Source organism: Peromyscus leucopus, chromosome 14 (genome assembly GCF_004664715.2).
Source record: "Peromyscus leucopus breed LL Stock chromosome 14, UCI_PerLeu_2.1, whole genome shotgun sequence".
Taxonomy (NCBI): Eukaryota; Metazoa; Chordata; class Mammalia; order Rodentia; family Cricetidae; genus Peromyscus; species Peromyscus leucopus.
This window is the reverse complement of record NC_051075.1, coordinates 2,403,909-2,426,004: the sequence shown is the minus strand read 5'-3', so window position 1 is coordinate 2,426,004 and position 22,096 is coordinate 2,403,909. Positions and strand designations below refer to the sequence as shown.

Below are 22,096 nucleotides of genomic sequence, written 5' to 3'. Positions count from 1 at the left end.
AGAGGCAAACTTGCCATATGAAATGTACTCATATTTGATTTCAGACAAGGCCTGGAAGGCTCTGCTGCACCCCCAAAGTCAGCCTGCCAATGTGTCTAGTATGTAGTGCTTCTGGAGGAAGCAGTCAGTGACCTTGACAGAAGAAAACGGAGACTGTGGAGTGTTGCAGATTAGCCGTGAGCGAGGTTGTGACATCATGTGTGTGGTGTGGTCACATCGCAGGTGTGAGGTGATGACCGTGTATAATCATCGCCACTATTATAAATCCTGCTTACAAAGCCCAGTGCACATGGCTGGTAGGATGGAGAGCTCTCCCCGCAGCCAGATCCCTGTCCAGGATGAAAAACAGCCTTTGCTTCACTGCGCAGTCAGCAGAGGAAGATGGGGACTTGCATTTGGGAGCACATTATTAGGACAAAGATGTGTTATTGTTATTGCTGACTAGTATGTATGGATGCGTTTAGTAAGAATGACTGATTCCAGCATGGAATGGTATGCTTTTCTTTGGCACTTTAAAATCCTAACAGCTGCTTTGTGGCTCTGGGGTGCAAGTCTGGCACCATTTCCTGAGGACGTGGGTCCAGCAAACTCTTGCTTTACTGTTTACTGCCTTGGTCTTCCAGGGAAGGGAGGCTGAGAAGTGCCGCTGTGCTGTCACTGGGGATGGGGACAATTCCAAAACAACCTTTTGAAGCAGAGGCAGCACTGGCACCATTTATTTGGATTTAAATAAAGCAATGACTGTTACCCTAATTCAGCGCTGAGGAATGGAGTGTATGGGAGCAGCCGGCACAGTGCGGATGTGCCAGGGATGAGTCAGAAGCCAGGGGTCACGTTACAGCACAGAGCCCTCCAGAAATCAGCTGTGGTCACAGATCAAAGCAGCGGCTCCCACCACTTGCTGAGAACGGATGTCTGTCCCACATCATCCTTTCCAACTGTGTCTGAACAGAGACAGGCATTCTCTTTCAAGTACCAGATCTTCTAACGGAAAACCCTTGCTTGCATGGGCAAGCTGCTTTGCTTTCTCCTGAGATTCATTTGAAAAACAAATCTATTGAGCACTGACTTTTTAGATGCAGTATTCATTGTGTTAACTTGGGGGATTTAATTTTTTTTTATTACAAGATTGATTGATGTGTGTGTATGTGTGCGTGTGTACCATGGAGCATGCCTGGAGGTCAGAGAACAACTTCTGGAATCCTTCTACTATGTGAGTTCCTGGAACTGAAACTCAGTTCCTAGGCTTGGAGGCATGCAATTTTACCCAGTGAATCATAGTGTAGGGGATCTAACAGGGAGCGTGACAGACAGAGTTCGTGGTGCCTGGAAACTCCTAGTCTCAGGTGTGTGTGTGTGCATGTGTGTGTGTGTGTGTGTGTGTGTGTGTGTGTGTGTGTATGCACCTGTGTTAGGAGGTAGGTAAGTATTTGCAATAGCCATCATAAATACTAATATTGGTGAAATAGCAGGTGCCGTGAGCACTTTCATTTGTGATTGGAGAAATCCTTCTGTCTGTCTACCTGCTTATGACAAACATTTTCCAAAAGCCAACAAATGTGCTCCACCCTGGGACTCACGGACTGGTCCTCAACAACTCCCTGTCCAGTACAGGAGGCCAGAGGCAGAAGTGCCAGGTGACAGTCACTGGCTCAGGATGAGCACAGATCACACACTTAGGGTGCTCCAATCTACAGAGAGGTCTGTGGTGATAGAAACATGAAGCCACCTGCACTTGGGGGAAAGCATGTCAAGACAAATAAAATGATTAATACAACTTCAGCGGGCCAATCCAGCACCCTCCTCTCTTTTTTCCCGTTACCCAACTTCTTGGCATTGGACACAGTCTATGAAACATGTTCTTCTCTTGGCTTCCACATCTCCAACCTCTGTGGCTTTTCCTGCAAAATCACTGGCCATTGCCCTTTAATTGGACACTAAATAAAAGTTCACTCCTGCCTTTCCTAATCCAGTGCAATCCAATCTATGCCAAGCCAACCCAACTCAACACAAGGCAACCAAATTCTTCAGCACGTCCTGTCACGATAGTTCAAAATGAATCTCAAGTTCACCCACCCTTTTCTCTCCACCTCCATCCAGGTATACACTCGGATCTCTTCTCATTAGCCACACATTAGTCCTGTGCTTCCCAGGATGCACAGTATCTTGGTAAGAATGATTTCTGAAAAACATAATTCACATTTACATCTCTCCCTAGCTCAGAGTCTCCAGGGTCTTCCAATCACCGTCAGAAAGGGGGGAAAAAACAGCCTCTAGCTTCTGGCCTTCAAGACCGTTCTGGTGGTTCTGAATCCCCCACCCAACTTCTGCTCTTGTGGTGTTCTCTTTTTTGGGGGGACCCTCTTGTGCCATCTCCTCATGTGGTTTGAGTATATTCATGCCATGCAGCATACTGGATCATAAACTCAACAAGACCAGGCCCTTCTCTGTCTCACTGTCCCTTGGGCTTGGGACAGCAGAGTTGGTGTTACACAAAACATACACGAATGCTTCAAAACTAGGAAGTTCTAGATTCAAGAAATAGCCCATGATGAAATTATGAGTAGTATTTATTTACTTTTTGTGTGCTAGTTTGTGTGTGTTTGCACACATGTGCATGCGTAAGTGCACACGAAGCCAGAGGCAACCTGGGGACTTGTTCCTTGGGCACCAGATACTTTTTTATTTTATTTTATTTTTGAGACATGGTCTCTTACTAGCCTGGAGTCCACTAACTAGCCAGATTTGCTGACCAGTGAACCCAGGGATGCCCCTGTCTCTACTTCTCTAGTCCTGAGAATGCACGTGAATGCTACTGTGCCAGGCTTTTGGACAGGGGTTCTGGTAATCAAACGCAAGTCCATACACAGCAAGCACCTTACTGACTGAGCCATCTTTCCAGACCCAGAAGCTTATCTTCAGTTAAAGGTGGACTACCCAGGCTGTGGTGGCACACTCCTTTAATCCCAGGACTCGGGAAGCAGAGGCAGGCCGATCTCTGGGAGTTTGGAACCAGCCTGGTCTACAGAGTCAGTTCCAGGACAGTTGGGGCTGTTACACAGAGAAACCCTTCCTCAAAAACTAAAAAGGTGGGACAGGGTTTGTCTAAGGTTCCAAAGACCCTATTCTCCATACTGGCTGTAAGCATATTTGCCACAGTTCTGTTAACCTCACAGAGATACACAAAACGTATTTCACTGACTGTGGGACTGTCTATTGTCTGTGGGTCCCGTGGGCATGCTTATTTGCTGGAGGTAAGCACGAACCTACAGGCAAAAGGATGAGAGAACACAAAGTACCCATGTCATCTTCTCTGCAAGCTCCCTTCTTTTTCCTTTCTGATATCTTATACACATTCATGATTGCCCATTACTCTTCCCATCTCTTCTCACACACCCACACCAACAAGCAGGATCAGCATCACAGCCTAGAAAGGTGCCAATGAGAAATAAAGCACCTGTAATCCCCCACATTGCTGGGGCACAGAAATGGCCTCTTGTGCTCAGGTCAGTTGTGCCGTTGCAGGGAGTCTGAAAGCACACCAGCCAGTGCGGAGGGGGATGCGCTCGGGAGGCAGACTGGAGTCGGGTTCTACTGCTCAACCTGATCTGGCACACATTTCTTAAGTGCCCAAAGTGTCGCTTCCTTGAGTATGAGACAAGAACACAGCCAACCTTCCTTAGGGTGAGGACAGGACCAGATGAGAAAGGAAAACACTTAGCACAGAGTGAGTGCTCAAGAGGACTGGGCTCCCTTGTTACGGCGTCCATCTACAAGTAAAGAGAAGAGCTAGGGTTTGGGACTAAGTGAGACACTGTTCTTGGCCCAGTATTAAATCTAACTTGAGCAGCAGCAAGTCCATAACACAAAAGTTTGTTTGGCTTGAGACAGTGTCTCCCTATGCAGCCTGATTTGGCCTCAAGCTCGAACTCTTCCCGCTTCAGCCTCCCAACCGCAGTGACCTCTGCTGTGAGTCCCGTGTCCCACGCCAAACACAGAACTACAGAGCAGAAGGAAACGGTTTGATTCAGCTGTTGATTCAGGTGTAACGCTTGACTTAGGGCACAATCATTTGCCAATCATCAGCCCACCACTGCCTTCCTTGGATCTCTCTGTCTCTCTCTGTCTCTGTGTCTCTCTGTCTCTGTCTGTCTGTCTGTCTGTCTTTCTCTCGTCTCTTTCTCTCTCTCTCTGGGGGGTGGTGCGCTCTGTCAGATCTACCACATGGATTTTCCTAAGATACATGGTGTGGTTGCACTTTACCAGGGACCCAGGAAGAACAGGGTAAGGAAACCATAGCAGACATTTTTATGATCATAAGAATAGAAAGGAAATGATCTACCTCAGGAGTTGGTTTGGGATCTGGATACAATAATCAAAGTTTTTTTTTTTTTTCTTAACAATATGAAGTCTGCACAGTTTCACACACTTTTGTCAAGTCTGTTAATTAATGCTGCCAGGTTGACAAAAAAGTATATTCAATGAGACCTACTTCCTTTTGTTATTTTATACTTCTTTGATGTGAAAAAAAAAATCTAGTTTCACAAATGACAATTAATAAAATAAAAAATTCACCTCAAAAATCAAATCTAACTCAATTGACATTAAAAAAAAAAAACAATAACAACAACAACAAAAAAAACCCCAAGCCCTGTGATGTGACAATCAGCAGCATCAGAAAGGAAGCCCTGGCAGGCTAATTAACTGGTACCAATGCCCCTGGTGCCCCAGGAAGCCCAGGGGCACTGACATCAGCAGGGGCTGACTTTCTCTGGGGCTCAGAAGCACACGTGGTTTGTCATTTCTTCAACTCGAGGTCACCTAGAGAGAGACAGAATTAAAAAAAACATTCTCAGGAAGCCTTGGAACCTCATTAATTAGGCTCCCCCACACAGCACTGCAGGGCGGGTGGCTGCCTGTCCCCAACCGGTGTTGGCATCTGGATGTGCACAGAAGGAACGGGGTGCCAGCCAGGACACGCCGCGCCTCACTCCAGGAGCCAGCTCCCACACTCATCTGTTTCGCCAATCTCTGCTGAAGCTCACACTTCATTAAATCCTACCGCATCACATCAACATGCAAAGCAGCTATTTGAAGGGCATTCAAAAACATCATCAGAAGGGACGAAAGCCTCTCTGTGAAAGGGGCGGGTGAGCGGAGGCCTCTCTGTCTAGTCAATGACATCCAGGTTCTTTGGTTTTAACCATGTTTTTAAGGCACCGTGACATGGGAGGGTTGTGTCTGTCTGATGGGCAGGGTGTGGAGCTGTGTGTTCTCTACTCAGAGACCAAGCGCCGAGGGTGGCTGCAAAAGTCTGTAGGATATGGGTGCTGCATCTCCCTTCTGTTTTAACTTTCATTTGGAAGTGGGCTGGTCTGCAGGTTTACTAACTTTTCTATGATGCCGTGCTTTCCACTTTACATATACCTGTGGCACAGAAATGATCTTTTCTTTCTTTTCAATGTTTTAATTTCATTCATTTGGATCCGATAAGATGGCCCAAAGCTGGAAAAGGCACTTGCTGCCAGTCTTCGTGACAGGGGCCCAGATGGAGGAAAGAACCAGCCCCTGCAAACTGTCCTCTGCCGTCTACATGCACACCATGGCATGTGCAGCTACCCACAAGATAAATAGACAAAAATGTAAAAGAGAAAATTTAAAAGTACTCATTTAATCTACAACCTACTAAATCCACATGCACCGTCAACCATTGGCTTTAGATTTATTATTTCTGTAATGTAAACATCTTTTGTTTTATTGGCATATAATCATGGTATATAGTGCTGGTTTTCAAAAAGACATTTTCATACAAGTACCTAGGGAAATTATCTCAGTCAGTGACTCTATGCAGGTAGAAATGTCAACTTTCTGTGTGGCTGGGATTCTATAATGGCTGTTTCTTGGATTATTGTGCACGTGCACACACACACACCCTTTTACTATGGGAAGAAATTTAAACATGGTATGTACAGATCGTACATGACAAATGGGGGTGTTATGTTTCCTAGCCATGGTTCTCAGATATGGACAGTCTTGCCCTCTACGGTGAACTGCAATGCCTGGGGATGCTTCAGCTGTCAAGATTAGGGGCAGGACCACACTACTCTTCACATCCAGTAGGTGGTGGCCAGGGGAACTCCACACTCAACAGCCTAGAGGACGCAGAGGTCGGCCCCATACAAGGCGGATTACAAAGGCCCCTGAAGACAGACCACCCTAACAGCGGTTACTCCATAAACAGAAGACAAGGCCTGGAAGCAGTCACACTCATTCTCCTACAACTTCATAAATGTTCAGCCCAATCCCCAAGTCCAATGCGGCTCTAGCTGTTACTTTTCCAATTATAACAACATTCAAAATGGGTTAAAAGCATGATTGCAGAAAACAGTAACACCGAGTTTCCCACCACGGCACACGCTGCCGTCCACTCCAGTGCACACCTGTGCACACCTCCAGAGAGTACACCCCGGCAGTCCTCCTAGAGATGTCCACAGCACTCTCTCTGGGTAGAGGCTAGGGCCACCACAGCGCTGCCACAGTGACATCACCAAGGCCTCCCTCTCCCTCTGCAGTTATAAGCAAAATCCTTCGGGCAATAACATCATTAGAGATCTCTGAGGCTTATCACTTAATGATAGCTTGATTATTCATTATTATCGCTTTTATTAGTGTGTGTGTAAAACCACAAGTCAACCTTGTTCCGTTTTGCCCACTGCACTTTGACACAGGTCTCTCAACCGACCTGGACCTCTTGGAACAGGCTAGCCGGTGGGCTCCAGAGATCCACCAGTCTCTGCACTGGGACTACAGCAGACATTCCCATCGCTGGCTCTTATGTGGGTTCTGGGGATCAAACTCAGGTCCTCATGCTTGGATACCAAGCACTCTACTGACTGAGTAATCTCCTCACCCCAGAAAAACAGTCTTCTAGAGCAAACTTAGCTCCAGCACTGTGCTTTCCACATGCGAGCATGCCCCCTTCAGTCACCCAGGAGACTACATAAGATAAACTATTAACCGATCTGAAGAATAAGAGAATACTGTAGAGAAAGGCAGAGCAACCTGCCAAGGTCACGCAGCTAATAAGGGGTGACGCTGGACTACAAATCCAGACAAGCTTCTACTAGAAAGGCTCCACTCAACCTGTGCCCTGTCTCACCAAGTCACACCCTGGGCTGGACAACCTGGCTGGAGACAGCTGTTGAGAGGCCAATCCTAAGACCCCGTGAATTGTTCATGGTTCCTGCTTTATGGTACCCTAACTGTTATCAGTTCACCTGAGGAGCTTTAGACCCTTGGTATCACTTACCTCTGGGTAGCAGACTGAAAGCATTCAACAGGTCCTGGAGGGTGCGAGGGAGAGACACACAACCATGACACCAACTCCACACCAAGCATGGGAGCTTCTGGGGCAGCGGCCATTCCCACTATCTACGTCTGAGGCACCAGGTGGGGCACAGTGTTAGTAGCAAAGAGATTGTGGCCAGTCCTGAGGAAGGGTATTGCAGTACTCCTGTAAGGCACAATGGCTCTTGCCAGGGGACCCAGAGCTTCATGGCATTTCTAGGGAGCTGACACTGGGGCCTAATGAGAATATAAACCAATATTTGCAAAGTGCAACCCTCGAGGCTCCCAGAAGATGTAATCACATTCAGGCAAACTACGCCTGTCTTCCACACTACAGTGAATCACAGGTGTCAGCCATGGGCTGACCTCAGAGTGACATCCCCTGAGATGGCTGGGAGCAAAGACAGGAAGCACTTGGCTAAAGTGGTTTTCCCATTTTTCATAAGAAACTTTCAACTTCATAAAAAAGGGCCACATTTTATTGACAATAAAAGCTAACCTTTATTTCCTTACTCCATGCCAGCAAAGTATACATCCTTTCTCCTTTCCTCACAGCGATTCTGCAGGGCAGGAACTGGCATTCTCCCCTCATAGGTGCGGAGAACCAGGCTCAGAAAGAAAGGCAGTGTAATTAGCCCAAGGCTGCACAGGCAAGTGTGAGTCAGGATTTTAACCTCTACAACTCGATGAATTTCGCTTAATGACATTCTACTTTGTTCATATTGTTGCTGTGACATTGAGATGTCAAAAAAAGTATATATTTGGTCTTCGTCCCAAGTTCCAGTCAGATGGTTAAATCTGTTACCTCCTTAGTGATGGGTGACTGGTAACCAACAGGGTGTGGGGGTGATCTTTTGTTATGTTTGGTTCTAGCCTTCAGTTTCTTGATACGAAACATCTAGAACCCGTGGGATTTCTGGAATAAACATCCTTGTATACACTGATGAGGTGACTAAATCTCTAGATAGTTTCAGGATAAGGGCTGGTGCTCAGAAGGACCGGACACAGCAGAAGATGAGAATTTTCAGTCCCACTCAACCAGGGGAGTTACTGAATTCCAAAGTCCAGTGGCACATCTCCAAACACCTGAGGGACAGAACTGAGAGAATCTGGGAGGATCAGTGCATCCACATACCAGCGGTGCATCTCAGCTCCACACAACAAAAGTGCCTGTGCTCAGGACCTCTAACTCCACCCTACAAACTTTAAGTGTTAATCTGATGCTTTGTCCCATTCTTTACAACAGCATTAATAGTTATAACAAGTTCAAGGCCAGCTTTGCCTACAAAGCTAGCTCCAGGACAGCCAGGGTTACAAAGAAAGATCCTGTCTTGGGGAGAGAGGTAGAGGGAGAGGGGGAGGGGAAGGAGGAGGGAGAGGGAGAGGGGGAGAGGGAGAGGGAGAGGGGGAGGGAGAGGGAGAGGTATAATAAAGGTAAACACAAACTGTTTCCCTGAACTCTGTGAGTCACTAGAACAAAGAGGGATCCCCAAGTCAAACAAAAGTGTGAGTGCCTTGTGACCATCATCTGTGACTGCCATCTAAGATGGAGGACACTTCTACGGGTGAACCTTTAACTTGTGGGTCTACACTCACCCTGGGTGGAGATAGTCAGAATCAAATTAAACCGTGCTTGGTGTGAAAAGCATATTACCTGGTGTGGGAGGTAGTGAGTAAGAAATAGCATTCCCCTACCAGTTTTAGAGGAGTACCCACAACCATTGCCCTGTGTGCCACACAGAAACATGTATACACACATGCACAGAGAAATACACAGAGCACAGCACACTTTATTTTTCAATTTAGAGCATGCACCCAAGACAGCCTTCTTTTGAGGGTGCTGGAATGCAGACATGCAAAGGAATATCCCTAGCACTGACAGGGGAGGCACCCAGACAACAGCATGGCAAGAGGCAGCAGGAGAGCCAGGCTCACGGGTGTGAGGATGGAGGACGTCCCCGGAATCCAGCCGTGGGGACACGCAGAAGGAGGAGGAGGAGGAGGAGGAGGAGGAGGAGGAGGAGGAGGAGGAGGGTCCAAGTGACACAGTCACATCATGTTGTCCCAACAGCTCCACAAAGCAGGCAAAGAGTATCCACTTTATAGATGAACCAAATGAGGTAGAGAAAGATGAAGTGGTCTGCCCCAGGTCACACAGACAGCGAGGGACGCCCATAATCATTTTGCCTTGCTTCCAAAGCCTGTTATTCCAATACATGAACACATTTCCAGTGATCCTACATTTCTGGTAGTGAGCCTGGGGGAGAGTCGGAGAAGGCCTGGTGTATGGGGCGTGAAGTCCTGGACTGTTTTCTCCCCCAGCAACTCACTTCCCACATATATTCATAATTTGCATGGGGCTGCACAGACAGGCTGTAAGAACAGTGGTTGTGAGGGCACTCCCTCCCTCGTCTGAGACACCTGCATTCAAAACCAGGTCCTCTTCTGTCTTGTTTGAGACTTTGGACACAGCACCCAACCTCTTAAGCTCCAGCTTCCTCAACTCCAAAATGGGTGTAGCATTCACACCCACTCCATGGGGCTGCTGACAGGGTTGTGTTTTCAAAGATATGCAAAGCACCTGGCACACTGCCCGGCTCTGAGCACAATGGCACTCTTATTAACTTACTGAAAACAGCAAGGCTCATCACACCAGGTAAAGCCGGAAGATGAGGAAAAAGCAGCTGTGCTGTGCTGTGTTTGTTCTGGAGATCAAACTCTGTCGTCTCAGGCAAGCTAGGGAAGCACTCACAGCTGACTCACAACTCCAGTCCAGGAACACTGTTACAACCGAATGCTTGTCCCGCATCTCTGAAAGTCCCACACTGAAATCCGGAAATACGAACATCCGATACAAGATAGTGTTGGAAGGGGGGGAGGGGGGGGCTTTGAGAGGCAATTACATCACAAGAGTGGAGACCTCAAGGATGGGATTCAGGCCCTTATAAATGAGCCTCCGGGGAGCTCTGGCCTCCTCATGCCACATGAGGAAACAGTAAGAAGCTGGCTGGCAGCAATCTAGAAGACAGTCCTCACCAATATCTGATGCTGGCATCCTGACCTCAGACTCCAACCTCCAGAACTGGGAGGAATCAATCTCTGTTGTTGATAAGCAACCCAGCCTGGTGTGGCAGTCTGAACTGACAAGGACCACCACGGAAGTATAGGAGGCATTCTGAGGAGAGCTTTAAGAAAGCTGCTTCCCCAAAGACTTGCCAGAGTTCTGAGCGGCACCTCGAATTCTCTCTGGTCCCTGAGAAATACTGCCTTTGTATTGTAGGAACACACAGCTGCAGGGTGAGTGATGATTCTTTGCATCCATCAGCTGAGTTACGGTTCTGTCCCTATGGCTCTTGGTCAGCTGATTCAGCAAAAAGCTCAGTGAAGCCCAGGCTTCAAGTGATGTGGTCAGTAACCCCAAATCTCAAAACTAATTTTCTGCCTCTACTCAGAACAGGTGGCCACCATGTCATCGGCTTTCTGCCGAGGTTGAGTCCCAGATCCAGCACTGAGAGTTCAGAACCCTGTGTATCAGCTACAGCAAGCCTCCTCTGATAGTGAGAGGATCCTTTTCCCTGAGGAAGAGTCTGCACGGCAGTGACATCCCCATCCCTTTCTGGATCCTTCCATCAAAGACTGCTGGCCTGCTGAATTCCCAGCCACAGTTCCAGGCTTGCAGCTGAGGGCCAGCCTTCCAGACTGGGAACCGGCCTTGCGTCCACTGCAGCATCCGAGTGCCCAGAGCAGCAGCTCGGTCCTGTGGAGGACTGGGCGATGGGCACTCAGGACAAGCAGGAGTCCTCACTCTCATCAAACACACAGAACAACATCCCACAGATCTTCACTGAACAACAGGATGAGTGGGACCTCCTTGCCACTGCCACACTTCTAATGGTTTATCTGTAGCCTCAGTGAGTAGCATCACTGCTGGGCCTCTGAGTTTCCCTTCAGAAAGGTGTGACCTTATTTCTCTTCCAGCCAGAAGAGGGCCATTTGCTACAGAACAATGAACAAGGTCAGCTTGTGCTGAAGGCATGCTCACTCCATTTATGCTCACATTGCCAGAAATGAACATGCCAACATGGACACACACACATAAGTCATCTCAGAGAGACAAAGAGATGGAGAGCTGGATCCCGCCTCTCATCGGAACACTCTGTATAGTATTTTATAGAACCCCTTCTCTTTACAGCCAAAGCCTTGGACTAACTCAAGACAGTGCCCCCCAAAGCATGGACTCTCTGCCTACTCATTATAAACATACACCACACTTATAGCTGGCACACAGCTTTTATCTATGTGTAGATATCATAGACACATATTATCAATGCTCGGCTATTCCTACCGTCCCAAACACATTTAATTCTTTTGTTTCATGACTACTTTTCACAGCATGGTAATACTAAAGGGACGTGGAAGTCAGAGTACAGTATGAGAAAGGGGAAATGTGTGTAGTTTTCAAAAGCACACTCAACATTATAATTGCTCCTTTATTCAAGTATAGTATTGAATATGCTCTAGAAACAACAGCAGAGGGACATTCAGATCCTGCTCATCAAAGGGGTCATGGTTAAATAAGACTAGAATATACTATCCTGGACTCACATAGCACGTGACAGCTATGGAATCATCTGGTCTAACTCCTGGCAAAGAGAAGGAAACAGCCACCCAGAGAGAGTAAATGACTTCTTGTCTAAGATCAGAGAAGTGTTTAGGAATGGCCACATGGCTTTTATCCATCCTCATGTCCACAAGTATGGAGAAGAGTTTGCTGCTGACGGAGTCAAGGAATTCCTCACAGCCTCACAGTCAGAATGCTAAGATATTCGGGGAAAATGAGTTCTTAAGCACACTTTAAAAACATAATAAGAAGGATTCTTGAAAGGACAAGCAGAATGGGAGGTTTTGTCTACATCCTGGGAGCAGCATCCAATGCCACAAACACACTGGCCACCTGTGGCTCCAGCCCTTCCCTGTGTGTGCAAATCTGGGGAGTCCCTCCCATGAGCCTCTTTTAGGGGAGACAGAGCAGGCTGCAGGAGAGTGCTTCCTCCAGCCACCTCCTCCCCTTCTCTTGGCTACCTGCCGAGGCTACCACCAAGGTGCACAGTGGTTTCAGATTAGTCCCATCTATTCAGGCTTGCTCCTGTTTGCTGTGACAGGAGGGGGCGTGTGAGCAAGAGGACTTAGCTCCTACTGGGTCCTCTGTGTGCAGAGGCAGCAGCCCTAGCCCAGTGTATCCCAGCCTTGGACTGAGACAGACACAGGGCCACCCAGATGAGGGCCCAGGGTCAGCGGCTGCCCATGCATCCACCGGGTGCAGGAGTCCACTTACCGCAGTGTGACTGGAAGACCTGTGGCTTGACGACCTGGTTGCAGGCACTGCACACGACCAGATAGAAGTCATCGTGCGCTGGATAATGGCCAAACAAGTGCATATCTGGGGGAGGAAAAACAAAAGCAATTAAATCTCAGAAGGTAGACAGTTTCCTCCTGAAATTTCTTCCAAGGACAGACTTTTACAAGACACCATTTACTGCAGGGGACACAGCTTGTCACCACACTGCTGCCCAACTGGCAGAGAAGCAAAGGTCTTCAGGATCCTGCCTAATTTCACTCCTGGACGCTACTGTGACACCTACCCATCTGGTCAGCAGTTCTAGGATTCCTTGCGTCACAAACTAGGGCAATGACAGAGACAAAGCCACAGCTCAGCCTTTACTGTAGGACTGAAGGGTTTCCCCATTACCTCCTCTGTTCCTACAGCAGTTCCCCCAGGTGAGCAGAGAGGGGAGAACGGGGCTGTAGTGGAAAGCAGAATCATCTTGGCCTCAACTGAGGGAGACATTAAGGGCAAAGGGATCTTCTGAATGAGCAGCCTGTTCACCACCATCATTATTTGAGTTCATCACTGTTCATTTGATAAATAATTACTGAGTGTCTGCATATGCCAGGTACTGTGGTAGGTGCCAGGGAAAAGAACGAGACTGTTGCTCTCCTGCAGCTTATGATGGCATGAAAAGAACCACACTGGATGTCACTGGCGATGGCGGTAACAGTGGTTACAAGAATAAGCTGTATGGAGTCTGAAGAAGGCGTGACAGGTAAGTCTGGCTTAGTCTGAAGAGCAGGGTGGGTAAGCTAAGACCTTGGCATGAGGGATTAGAGAAACCCCTCTGGTAGAGGGGGAGGAGGTGACTCAAAGCCTAAGTCAAGAAAGGAGGCTCTGAACACTGGAGGCGGCTCTTGTTCTCTTGGTTGGGACAGAGCAAGGAAGGGGTCGGTGTGAAGCTGCAAGGGCCCAGAAGCCATAGCTGTGCAGACCAAGGTGAGGATGTTGATCTTGATACTAAGAACAAAGGGAAGCTACGGAGTGTTTTGAAGCAGACGTGGAAAGCAATCAGACAGCTACATGAAAAACATCAGGACGGGGCATTCACCTGAGACATAATGCCTTTGTCCTCACAACAGTGTTTTTCATAACAGGCAGTAAGTAGAAACCCAAATGTCCATCAGCTGATGAATGGACAGACAAAATACAGGACACTGCCCATCTAAAACAGGAATGAGATGCGGTACCTGCTGCACATGGACGAACCCGAGAGCATCAGAGAAGGAAGCAGACACAAGACGGGAGCAGGTGGTGCTCTGTGCGTTCCCGTTTATGTGAACTGTCCACCATAGGCAAATCCACACAGACAAATCATTAAGTGCTTGCCTTGGGGTTGGGGGAGGCGACAGTCATAGGGTGGAAGTCTTACTGGGGAAATGGAAATTTCCGAAGATTGCTAGTGGTAACATTTACAAGATCGAAAACATGGACTTACACCCTTTAAATGGGAGATTTGAATGGTATTCGAATTACATCTCAGTAGAGCTGTCACACAATAAAGGCCAGTTCTGAGGAAACCTGTGGTCACATCTTACGTACCACTGAGTAGTAGGAGGACCCAGAGGATTGCACCACCTACCTCTTCGCTGACTGGCTGTGCACAAAGTTGCCTCTGCCATACATCCCTCACCCTCCAGCCCATTTACCAGATGTGATCCTGTATCTTTACTGAGAACCCCCACCCCAACACAGACAGCTTCCACAGATTCTAACTCAGGCCAGAAGGATGGGCTGAGCTCTTCGTGCTCTGGGCAGTACCCACCCAGAGGAGGAACGACCCAAAGACAGCCTTTCAGCAAGCCTGTGCTGCTTCTACAGCCAGGAAGTCAGCACCGTCACCCTATGTCAGGGAGCCCTTCACTCCCCATGGAGGGGGCCAGGGGAGTCAGTCCGGTACTGGAGATCCAGGCTGAAGTGAATCTCTAACTTGAGAGTACCTCCAGGGGAGTTGCAGTCTGTACTCATGCCCCTGGGGACTGGCCCCCTCCACTCTACTTCTGTCTAAGAGATCTCTACATACCTCTGCCAGGGTCTTCAGAGGAGCAATTTTAGTCATTGCCCAAGAGGAAGCCCCATAGGAGAGGCTGGGGGGAGGAGGCCTGTGATGGGTGCCCCAAGGTGTAGGGCCAGGCCTGAGCTACGGGACCTCCGTGGGCAGTGGGACCTTCAGTTCAGAGCCTCATACAAGGAGCACATCACCCTGTGAGGACTAACTGCCAACATCATTCTTGCTTCACCTTTATTTTCAGGTTGCCTATTTCTATAGGGTGTGTGTGTGTGTGTGTGTTTCATACATATATGCTTTCTGAAGACATATGTGAAAACTACAGAAAAGGCACGTGTGTGCAGGGTGCACCTATACCTGCGAGCATGTGGAGGCTAGGGGTCAACCTAATCTCAGTGTCATTTCTCAGGTTCCATCCACTTTTTTTTCCTTTTATGAGACAGAGTCTCTCATTGACCTGGAGCTTGCCACGTAAGTTGGGCTGGCCTCCCAGCAAGTCCTAGGATTTGCCTGTGTCTGTTTCCCAGTGTTGGGATTACAAACACTCCACAGCGCCTGGCTTTACATGTGGGACCTGGAGACGGAACTTAAATTCTAATGCTTTCAGGGCACTTTACTCACTGACCAATCTTCCCAGCTCCACAAAAATATTTTTAAGAATTACTGGTGATCTTTCCTAACAGTTTGCATCTCTTTCAAGACATTTTCTACCCAGGCACATGCTTGTAAAGGTTAAGCCTTGTTTACTGAATGAGAATGGGATGGAGTGGCCTTGCAAGCCTTCTGCTATAGACCAAGTTATAAAGGAACAAAAGGATTTCATTAATCACACACACACACACACACACACACACACACACACACACACACACACACACACACACACACGAACCTGTCTAGACTGAGCTTTATAAAGAAATGTCTCAAATGCATCTTGAGCTGGCAGCTGTGCCAGGTGCTGGAAGACTGGGACCAGACCATGCAAGGTGTGAGGTATGTGCCTCTGAGATTCTGTTGTCACGCTTCATGACCATCATTTGATGATGCTCCATTCTTTAATATTCCCAGAGATCTGCAGAGCCCACAACCACAGACACACACATACAGGCCTGTCCTTCACTCCTTACTCCCAGACACACATGCACACGCTCACGCACCTGCTGGATCACTGTTGAAGGTAATGAATAAGCTGATTCCAGGCTATGGTCTCCTAAATGTGTATTCCCCCCAGGCCCTTCATCAATAAGCAATATTCTTGTATTCTCTCTACAACTCTTCCAGCCCTGCACTGCTCTGCTCAGAGACATCTCCTGTGAAGAGGGAGAAGACCTGCATATCTACTTACACCTCAGCAAGTCAACCTTACGGGTCTTCTGCAGGCTGCCCAGGGTCTGAGACACAAGACGCCTGATGCAAAATACGGTGCTTAAATCCCAGAAGATCCTACACACATGCACACGCACACGCACACGCACGTGCACGCACGCACGCACGCACGCGCACGCGCACACGCACCACACTTCACATAGCTGGTGTTCAAGATCAGTGTGCTATTTGATTAGAGTAACAAGGGCCAAAGATGAGAGAGAGAAGACAGAGAGAGTTGAAAACTAATGTGTCAGGCACAATGCTAGCTGTTCAGTATTCTCTCTCTTAATTTATCCCTTAAGCAAAACACTGAGTACAGTTTTAGAAAACAGGGGTGTGCTGATGTGGGCTTGTACCCATGTTTAAGAGCATACGTGTTTTCCCAGCTCCGTGTTCAGGGTTGACTGACGTAGTATGAAATCAGCCCCAGGGGAATATCTATACCACAGAAACAGGCAAACAGTATGGCTCAGGCCTTTACTTTTGGAAGAGCTGTTAAGCATTTACCAACACAATACTGAATCTGGATGGGCAAAAGTAAAAGGTAAAATTCTCTATGTGCCACACCTCATGGTAACCACCAAGTACATGCTAAGACATACCCTTCTGGAGTCTGTGATGTGCAAATATTATCTCAGTTACTCATTCGTCATCAACCTATGAAGTCAATGCCTCGCTTTCCAAGCGAGGGAATAAAGGTAAAGGCAGTTTGCCAGAGCTAAGGCAGGATGAGATCACAGGCCACCGACGCCAAAGCCAGTTCCTTTCCTTAGCAAAATGCAGTATCTTTAATAACAGAGCAAGGTCCTATTTTACAGATGAAGAAGTCAATTTCTATGGTTCAAATATTTTTCCTAAGATTGACATGAAATTTCATTGCTTTTGTGGCAGGGTTGGGAGTGAGTGGGACCTTTAACGGTCAGAGTGGGATCTGTTTCTCATGGTAGTAGGGTCCATTTAGCAGTTACTAGGGTGTCAGTCATGCTTTTCCTCCTCCGTGTACAACTTCCTCTACACTCTACCACATTATGATGCAAGGCCCTCATCAGATGTAGCTGCTTAGCCCAAGACTTCCCATGAAGTCAGACCCGTGAGTCAGAATAAACTTCCCTTTATAAAATGTCCAGTTTCTGGTATTCTATTGCAGAAAAAAAATGGCCTAAATCAGAAGGATTGTCGGAATAACCAACAGGCTCCTAAGACTAGTAAGTGGGTAGTGTATACACAGTGCATACTCTGGATATGGGGTTGCTTCACATCCTGGGTGGGACAGCACATTTATCTTGCTCCTCAAACTGGTGAGAAATTAAAAACTTATGAACTATTTATTTCTAGACTTTTCCAGTTAATGTTTTGGACTGTTGTGAACCACAGATAACTGAAGCCCTGGAAAGCAGAATATTGCATAAGAGGAGACTAGTGTATTTATAATACAGAAATCATCGCTCACTATATTCCACACTCTCATCTTCCCTTGGGGAGCTGGCTGTTAATATAAATATATATAATATATTATATATCCATATTATATATAATATATACTTACTACCCCTCCCCCAGCACCACACTTCCCTGGCTCCATTCCCCAGATATAACACAGAGAGCACTGTATTCATCACACCACATTGGGATATGAACAAACTTTTGTGAACATAAGATTATGTTTATGGCATCGATTATTATCCCAGGAAATTCTCTACAACGGGGTCAAGTTGGTGTGTTCATTACTTTCTCTCCAACTCTTTGGCTCTCCCTGAACCTTCTCCATCCCAGATGGCAGAGGAGGGGCACGGATAGCTCAAGAGATGCCAAGTTTGAGACAATAAACTGGTCTCTATAAAAGCGAAGTGATGACTCTGGTTTCCCTGAGCAGTTGATAAACTGCTCCTAAAATGAATACAAAAAGAAATCGGTAGAATAGGGATAGTGTTTTGTTCAAGATCAACAGCTTTCTAAGGAGAATTCTCTTGCTAAGCTGTGCGTGTGAACCAGTTTACAGCCAACACTCTCTGGTTGAAATGGCTGCAGCCAGGGAAGGGCAGGTGGCATGCCCAGCTCACTGTTTGCAGAACACTTGTTGCCGAGATGGGAAGACAGCTGGCTTTGTGGATTTGGGATCAGACTAGATGCTGGACACCTCCCAAAGCTCAGGACTTCGACATCAAGAAACAACAAGTGGAGAAGGCCGGAAAGATGAAGAAACTCAGCAAGGATGGAAGAAGGGCAGGACCCTCTGCAATGTGAATCCTGTGCACAGTTCAGGATGCACAGGGAAGCTGCCAGGAGCAGAATGCTTTGAAGGCAACTGAACGGCTTATTGGCAATCAATGCTACCTGTGCTCAGGAGAGAAAAATACCACGGTGGGAAAAAAAACCAAAAAACAAAAAATAAGCAACCTTGACATTTAGATTCATGGAAGAAATAATAAGGCCAACGAATTGGCCTTCATTTCCCCAAAAGTCTGTCCAGGGTTTTGAAAGCACTCTAGGCACAAGGAGAATTATAAAATGTTGAGGTGGCACATGCTACACACACACACACACACACACACACACACACACACACACACACACATACACATGCATACACACATATACTATAACATATTGAAAATAATTTTACAACATTTTAACATGTTTTCCTTTTAAAACTTACCCCAAAAATATTGTATTTGGAAAATAAGTGTTAATTTCAACACACTAAGCTTCTTGCCTGAAGGTGAATATGAGAGCCAGGCCTAAAATGTTAACTCCTCGCTCTGGGCAGCCACTGGCCTCAGGATGGTCAGAGGGCCAGTGCCACATGGCTGCCGGCAGCTTTGATTCGTGGGCTTCCATTGACATGAACTTGAGCCAAATGATTTGGAGGAGCAGCCAGTGTGGTTCAAGGACAAACAGACTGACTCCAAGCTGATTGGAATTAGGCCACTGAGCCACTGGTCCTAAGAGACTTCCTTCCTCTATCAATTTTCATGTGCTTTGTTATGTGTTTTTTATTAATACCTTTTCTTGTTAGTGGCATTTTCTACATTTTAAACACTGAAGAAAACACATGGAAAGCTGGGACATAAGGGACACAAAAATGTCTCCACTTTGCTAAGACAGAGGGATTTGTTGGCTCACTCTAACATGGCTTTACATCCACACAACAAAACAATCTGGAGTCTTCAAAGACAGACCACGGGCCTGACTCTTCTTTCCCCAGCAGGGCCCAGCTGCCCTCTAGGCAAAACTGGTGCCTTTCAGCTTCTCAGAATTCTGAAAACCAAAGCCTATGCTTCAAAACCAGCAAGATCTGGAAAGGGGGACTGGAACCCAGTCAGAGATGAAGCAGTGGAGGCTGCTGAGGCCATGAACAGCCTGCATGGGCCCTGGTGCCAGCAGCCAGCCCTGCTCTGCCCCCCTTCCCAGGGTTGGGGGGTACACCTTTCCTGCCTGGCAGCCAGATACTAGGAAACACAGGGAGCAAGCAGAATCTCCTATACCACTATTTGGATGTCCCCTCGAGGTCCCCAACCCCAGATCAACACGGCCACAAGAAGGCCCTTCAGAGGCAGTCACTCAAGGTGCATGGTGGCCAAGGGGCTGCCCTGAACCCCGAGTCTTCCTCAGGCTTTAAAAACATGGTGTCTGATTGCTGCACCCTGGAGTTGGCACCCTGAGTTCAAATTCTGGCTCTACCATTCGGCATGATAACGCTCTCAAAGGCCGTGTTTCTGCGTCTGGGATAGAGTGTCGTATTTGTCAACCAGCCGGTGCTCGAGAGATTTCTACAGCCTTCTCATCTCTGAGAACTCGCCTGACCCCTCCCCAGGGAATGTCCTCCCTCCTGTCCTCCAGCATCCTGCCCTCCAGCACACCCTCACTCAGCAGTGAGAAGCGGACTCTCGCCGTGGGGAGGTCTTCTGGAGGACAGGCTCCCTGCTGCACTGCTCTGGATCTCTCCAATGGCCAAAACCTCGCACGCAGTAGCTGCTTCATCGATGCGAACACATCAACCGGCTGAAGTTCCCAAGACGATTTATTTTCCACCCTTCTCTACCTTCCCTCTCAACGGAGACATAGCAAATGATATAAACTGCTCTAATATCCGTGTTGTTATCTACACTACAAGGTCAATAATTTTATCAATCCATTTATTCTTTGAACTCCTTAGAAGACAAGAACTTTGTGAATCTAAGGAAGTTCCAAGTGGGCCACACTAGTGAAGAAGTGGTTTGTGCCCCTGTCACCACACAAAGTGTCAAACGCTGGACTTCCGGAACTGACAGTCACCACTGCTTCCTGCTCTTGGCCTTAGCGTGGCCGCCTCAGACCTGGCACTAGGGGTGGCCTTGGATGCTCCATTTTTTTATTGCCTGGTTTAAGCTGCTCTTTGCTTCAAGACCACGTGTGATCCAAGGCATGGACTATCTAGATTTTTCCCACCCTTCCTGCCTTAGCTCTACCTGTGTGATCCTGGGCCAGCACACTCAGGTTCAGTTCAGGGCACATTGGGTCAGCCTCAGCCCAGCCTGGCAGAGAACAGGACTGGCCAGCTGGGCAGCGATGACCTTGGCAGCTAGGAGATTAATTCTGTAAAGGGCTCCCCCTTGCCTATGCCTCAACTCTGACACTAAAAATGTTCTTCCGGATGCACAACCAGTCCCAGTTCTTGCAAGCAGTTACAGGGACACCGGGCTCCTCCCTGTCCACTCATGCCCACTTTTATCCACCATTCTAGCCAGGCATGCTGGTAGCTCCTGGCCTGGTAGGCTCTGCCCTAGCCTTCAGGACAGAGGAAGCCACTTTGGCAGATTTCTGGGGTGTCCTAGCCAAGGCTTCTCTTACGGCAAGGACTGCTTGAGGTTAGAGGTCAGCTGTGTAGACAGAACAGGCCCATTTCCCCCTTATCAAGTTAGTCCCACAGTCCATGATCTGTGTGAAGGCCAAGGATAGGTAGGCACAGCATGTTCAGGCCAGGACCTGTCAATGAAAGCTGCATAGTTCACTGTGGCTCAATCAGAGGAGAAAAAAAAGATCAATTTATGGGGTGACATCTTAGTCTGTTTTGCCTGGCTTTCTTGCTGAGGGCACTTTAATAACTGAATAGAGAGATATGAAAACTTTCAAGAGTCATCACCAGACCCCGCCCCCTTTGCTCTTTCTGCTTTAAATGTTCGTGCTTATTATTTTTTGTTTCTTTGTTGGTTGTTTTTTTGAGACAAGGTTTCTTTCTGTAGCTCTGGCTGTCCCAGAACTTGCCCTGTAGACCAGGCTGACCTCAAACTCACTGAGGTCCACCTGCCTCTGCCTCCCAAGTGCTGGGATTAAAGGTGTGAGCCACCACTGCCTCGTGCTTATATTTTCTTTAGGGACTAACTACAGTTGGGATACATATTTTCACACTATTCTAAGTCCTTCCTGGGATATTTTGTCTCAACTTGTGTTCTATAGGCCTTAAGTGTATGCGTTGTGTGTGTGTGTGTGTAGTGTCTGTGCAGTGTGTGTGTGTGTGTGTGTGTGTGTGTGTGTGTGTGTGCGTGTAGTGTCTGTGTCTGTGTTTAGTGTCTGTGTAGTGTGTGTGTAGTGTGTATGTAGTGTTTGTGTCTGTGTGTGTGTGTGTTCAGTGTCTGTATGGTGTGTGTGTAGTGTCTGTGCATGTGTGTGTGTGTGTGTGTGTGTGTGTTCCTCACCTCCAATCCCTACTGTTCAGAGAACTATAAGAGCTTGTTTGTATAAGGCCAGTTTCCAGCAAATTCTGGGGTGATTTCTACCACCTCCTCTGGGGTGCTTCTTGAGTTCAGGTTGGGTCTTCCAGCACAGTCTACAGTACCTTCCCTGTTCCTATCCCCCAATGACCTCTGAAGAGACCTCTGTGAGGTGGAGAGAGGAAACATATTTCAAGGAATAGGGCAGTGGGTTTGGGAACCAGAAAGTCATTACTCCCATGGTTTTCCTTACAAAACAGGTTACAAACTGATGTGGTTTGAACATATCTCCCC

At 47.6% G+C, this 22,096-nt stretch overlaps 1 protein-coding gene across 9 annotated transcripts in view; it reads right to left on the bottom strand.

Moving 5' to 3' along the window:
* Positions 1-22,096, bottom strand: part of Atxn7l1 (ataxin 7 like 1) — a 229,788-nt gene that overhangs the window by 137,136 nt on the left and 70,556 nt on the right. For all 9 annotated transcript variants that reach the window (XM_028878462.2, XM_028878463.2, XM_037210497.1 and 6 more), the window contains one exon: positions 12,683-12,787. In XM_028878462.2, coding sequence (XP_028734295.2) covers positions 12,683-12,787 — 105 coding nt within the window. The remainder of the gene's footprint in view (positions 1-12,682; positions 12,788-22,096) is intronic.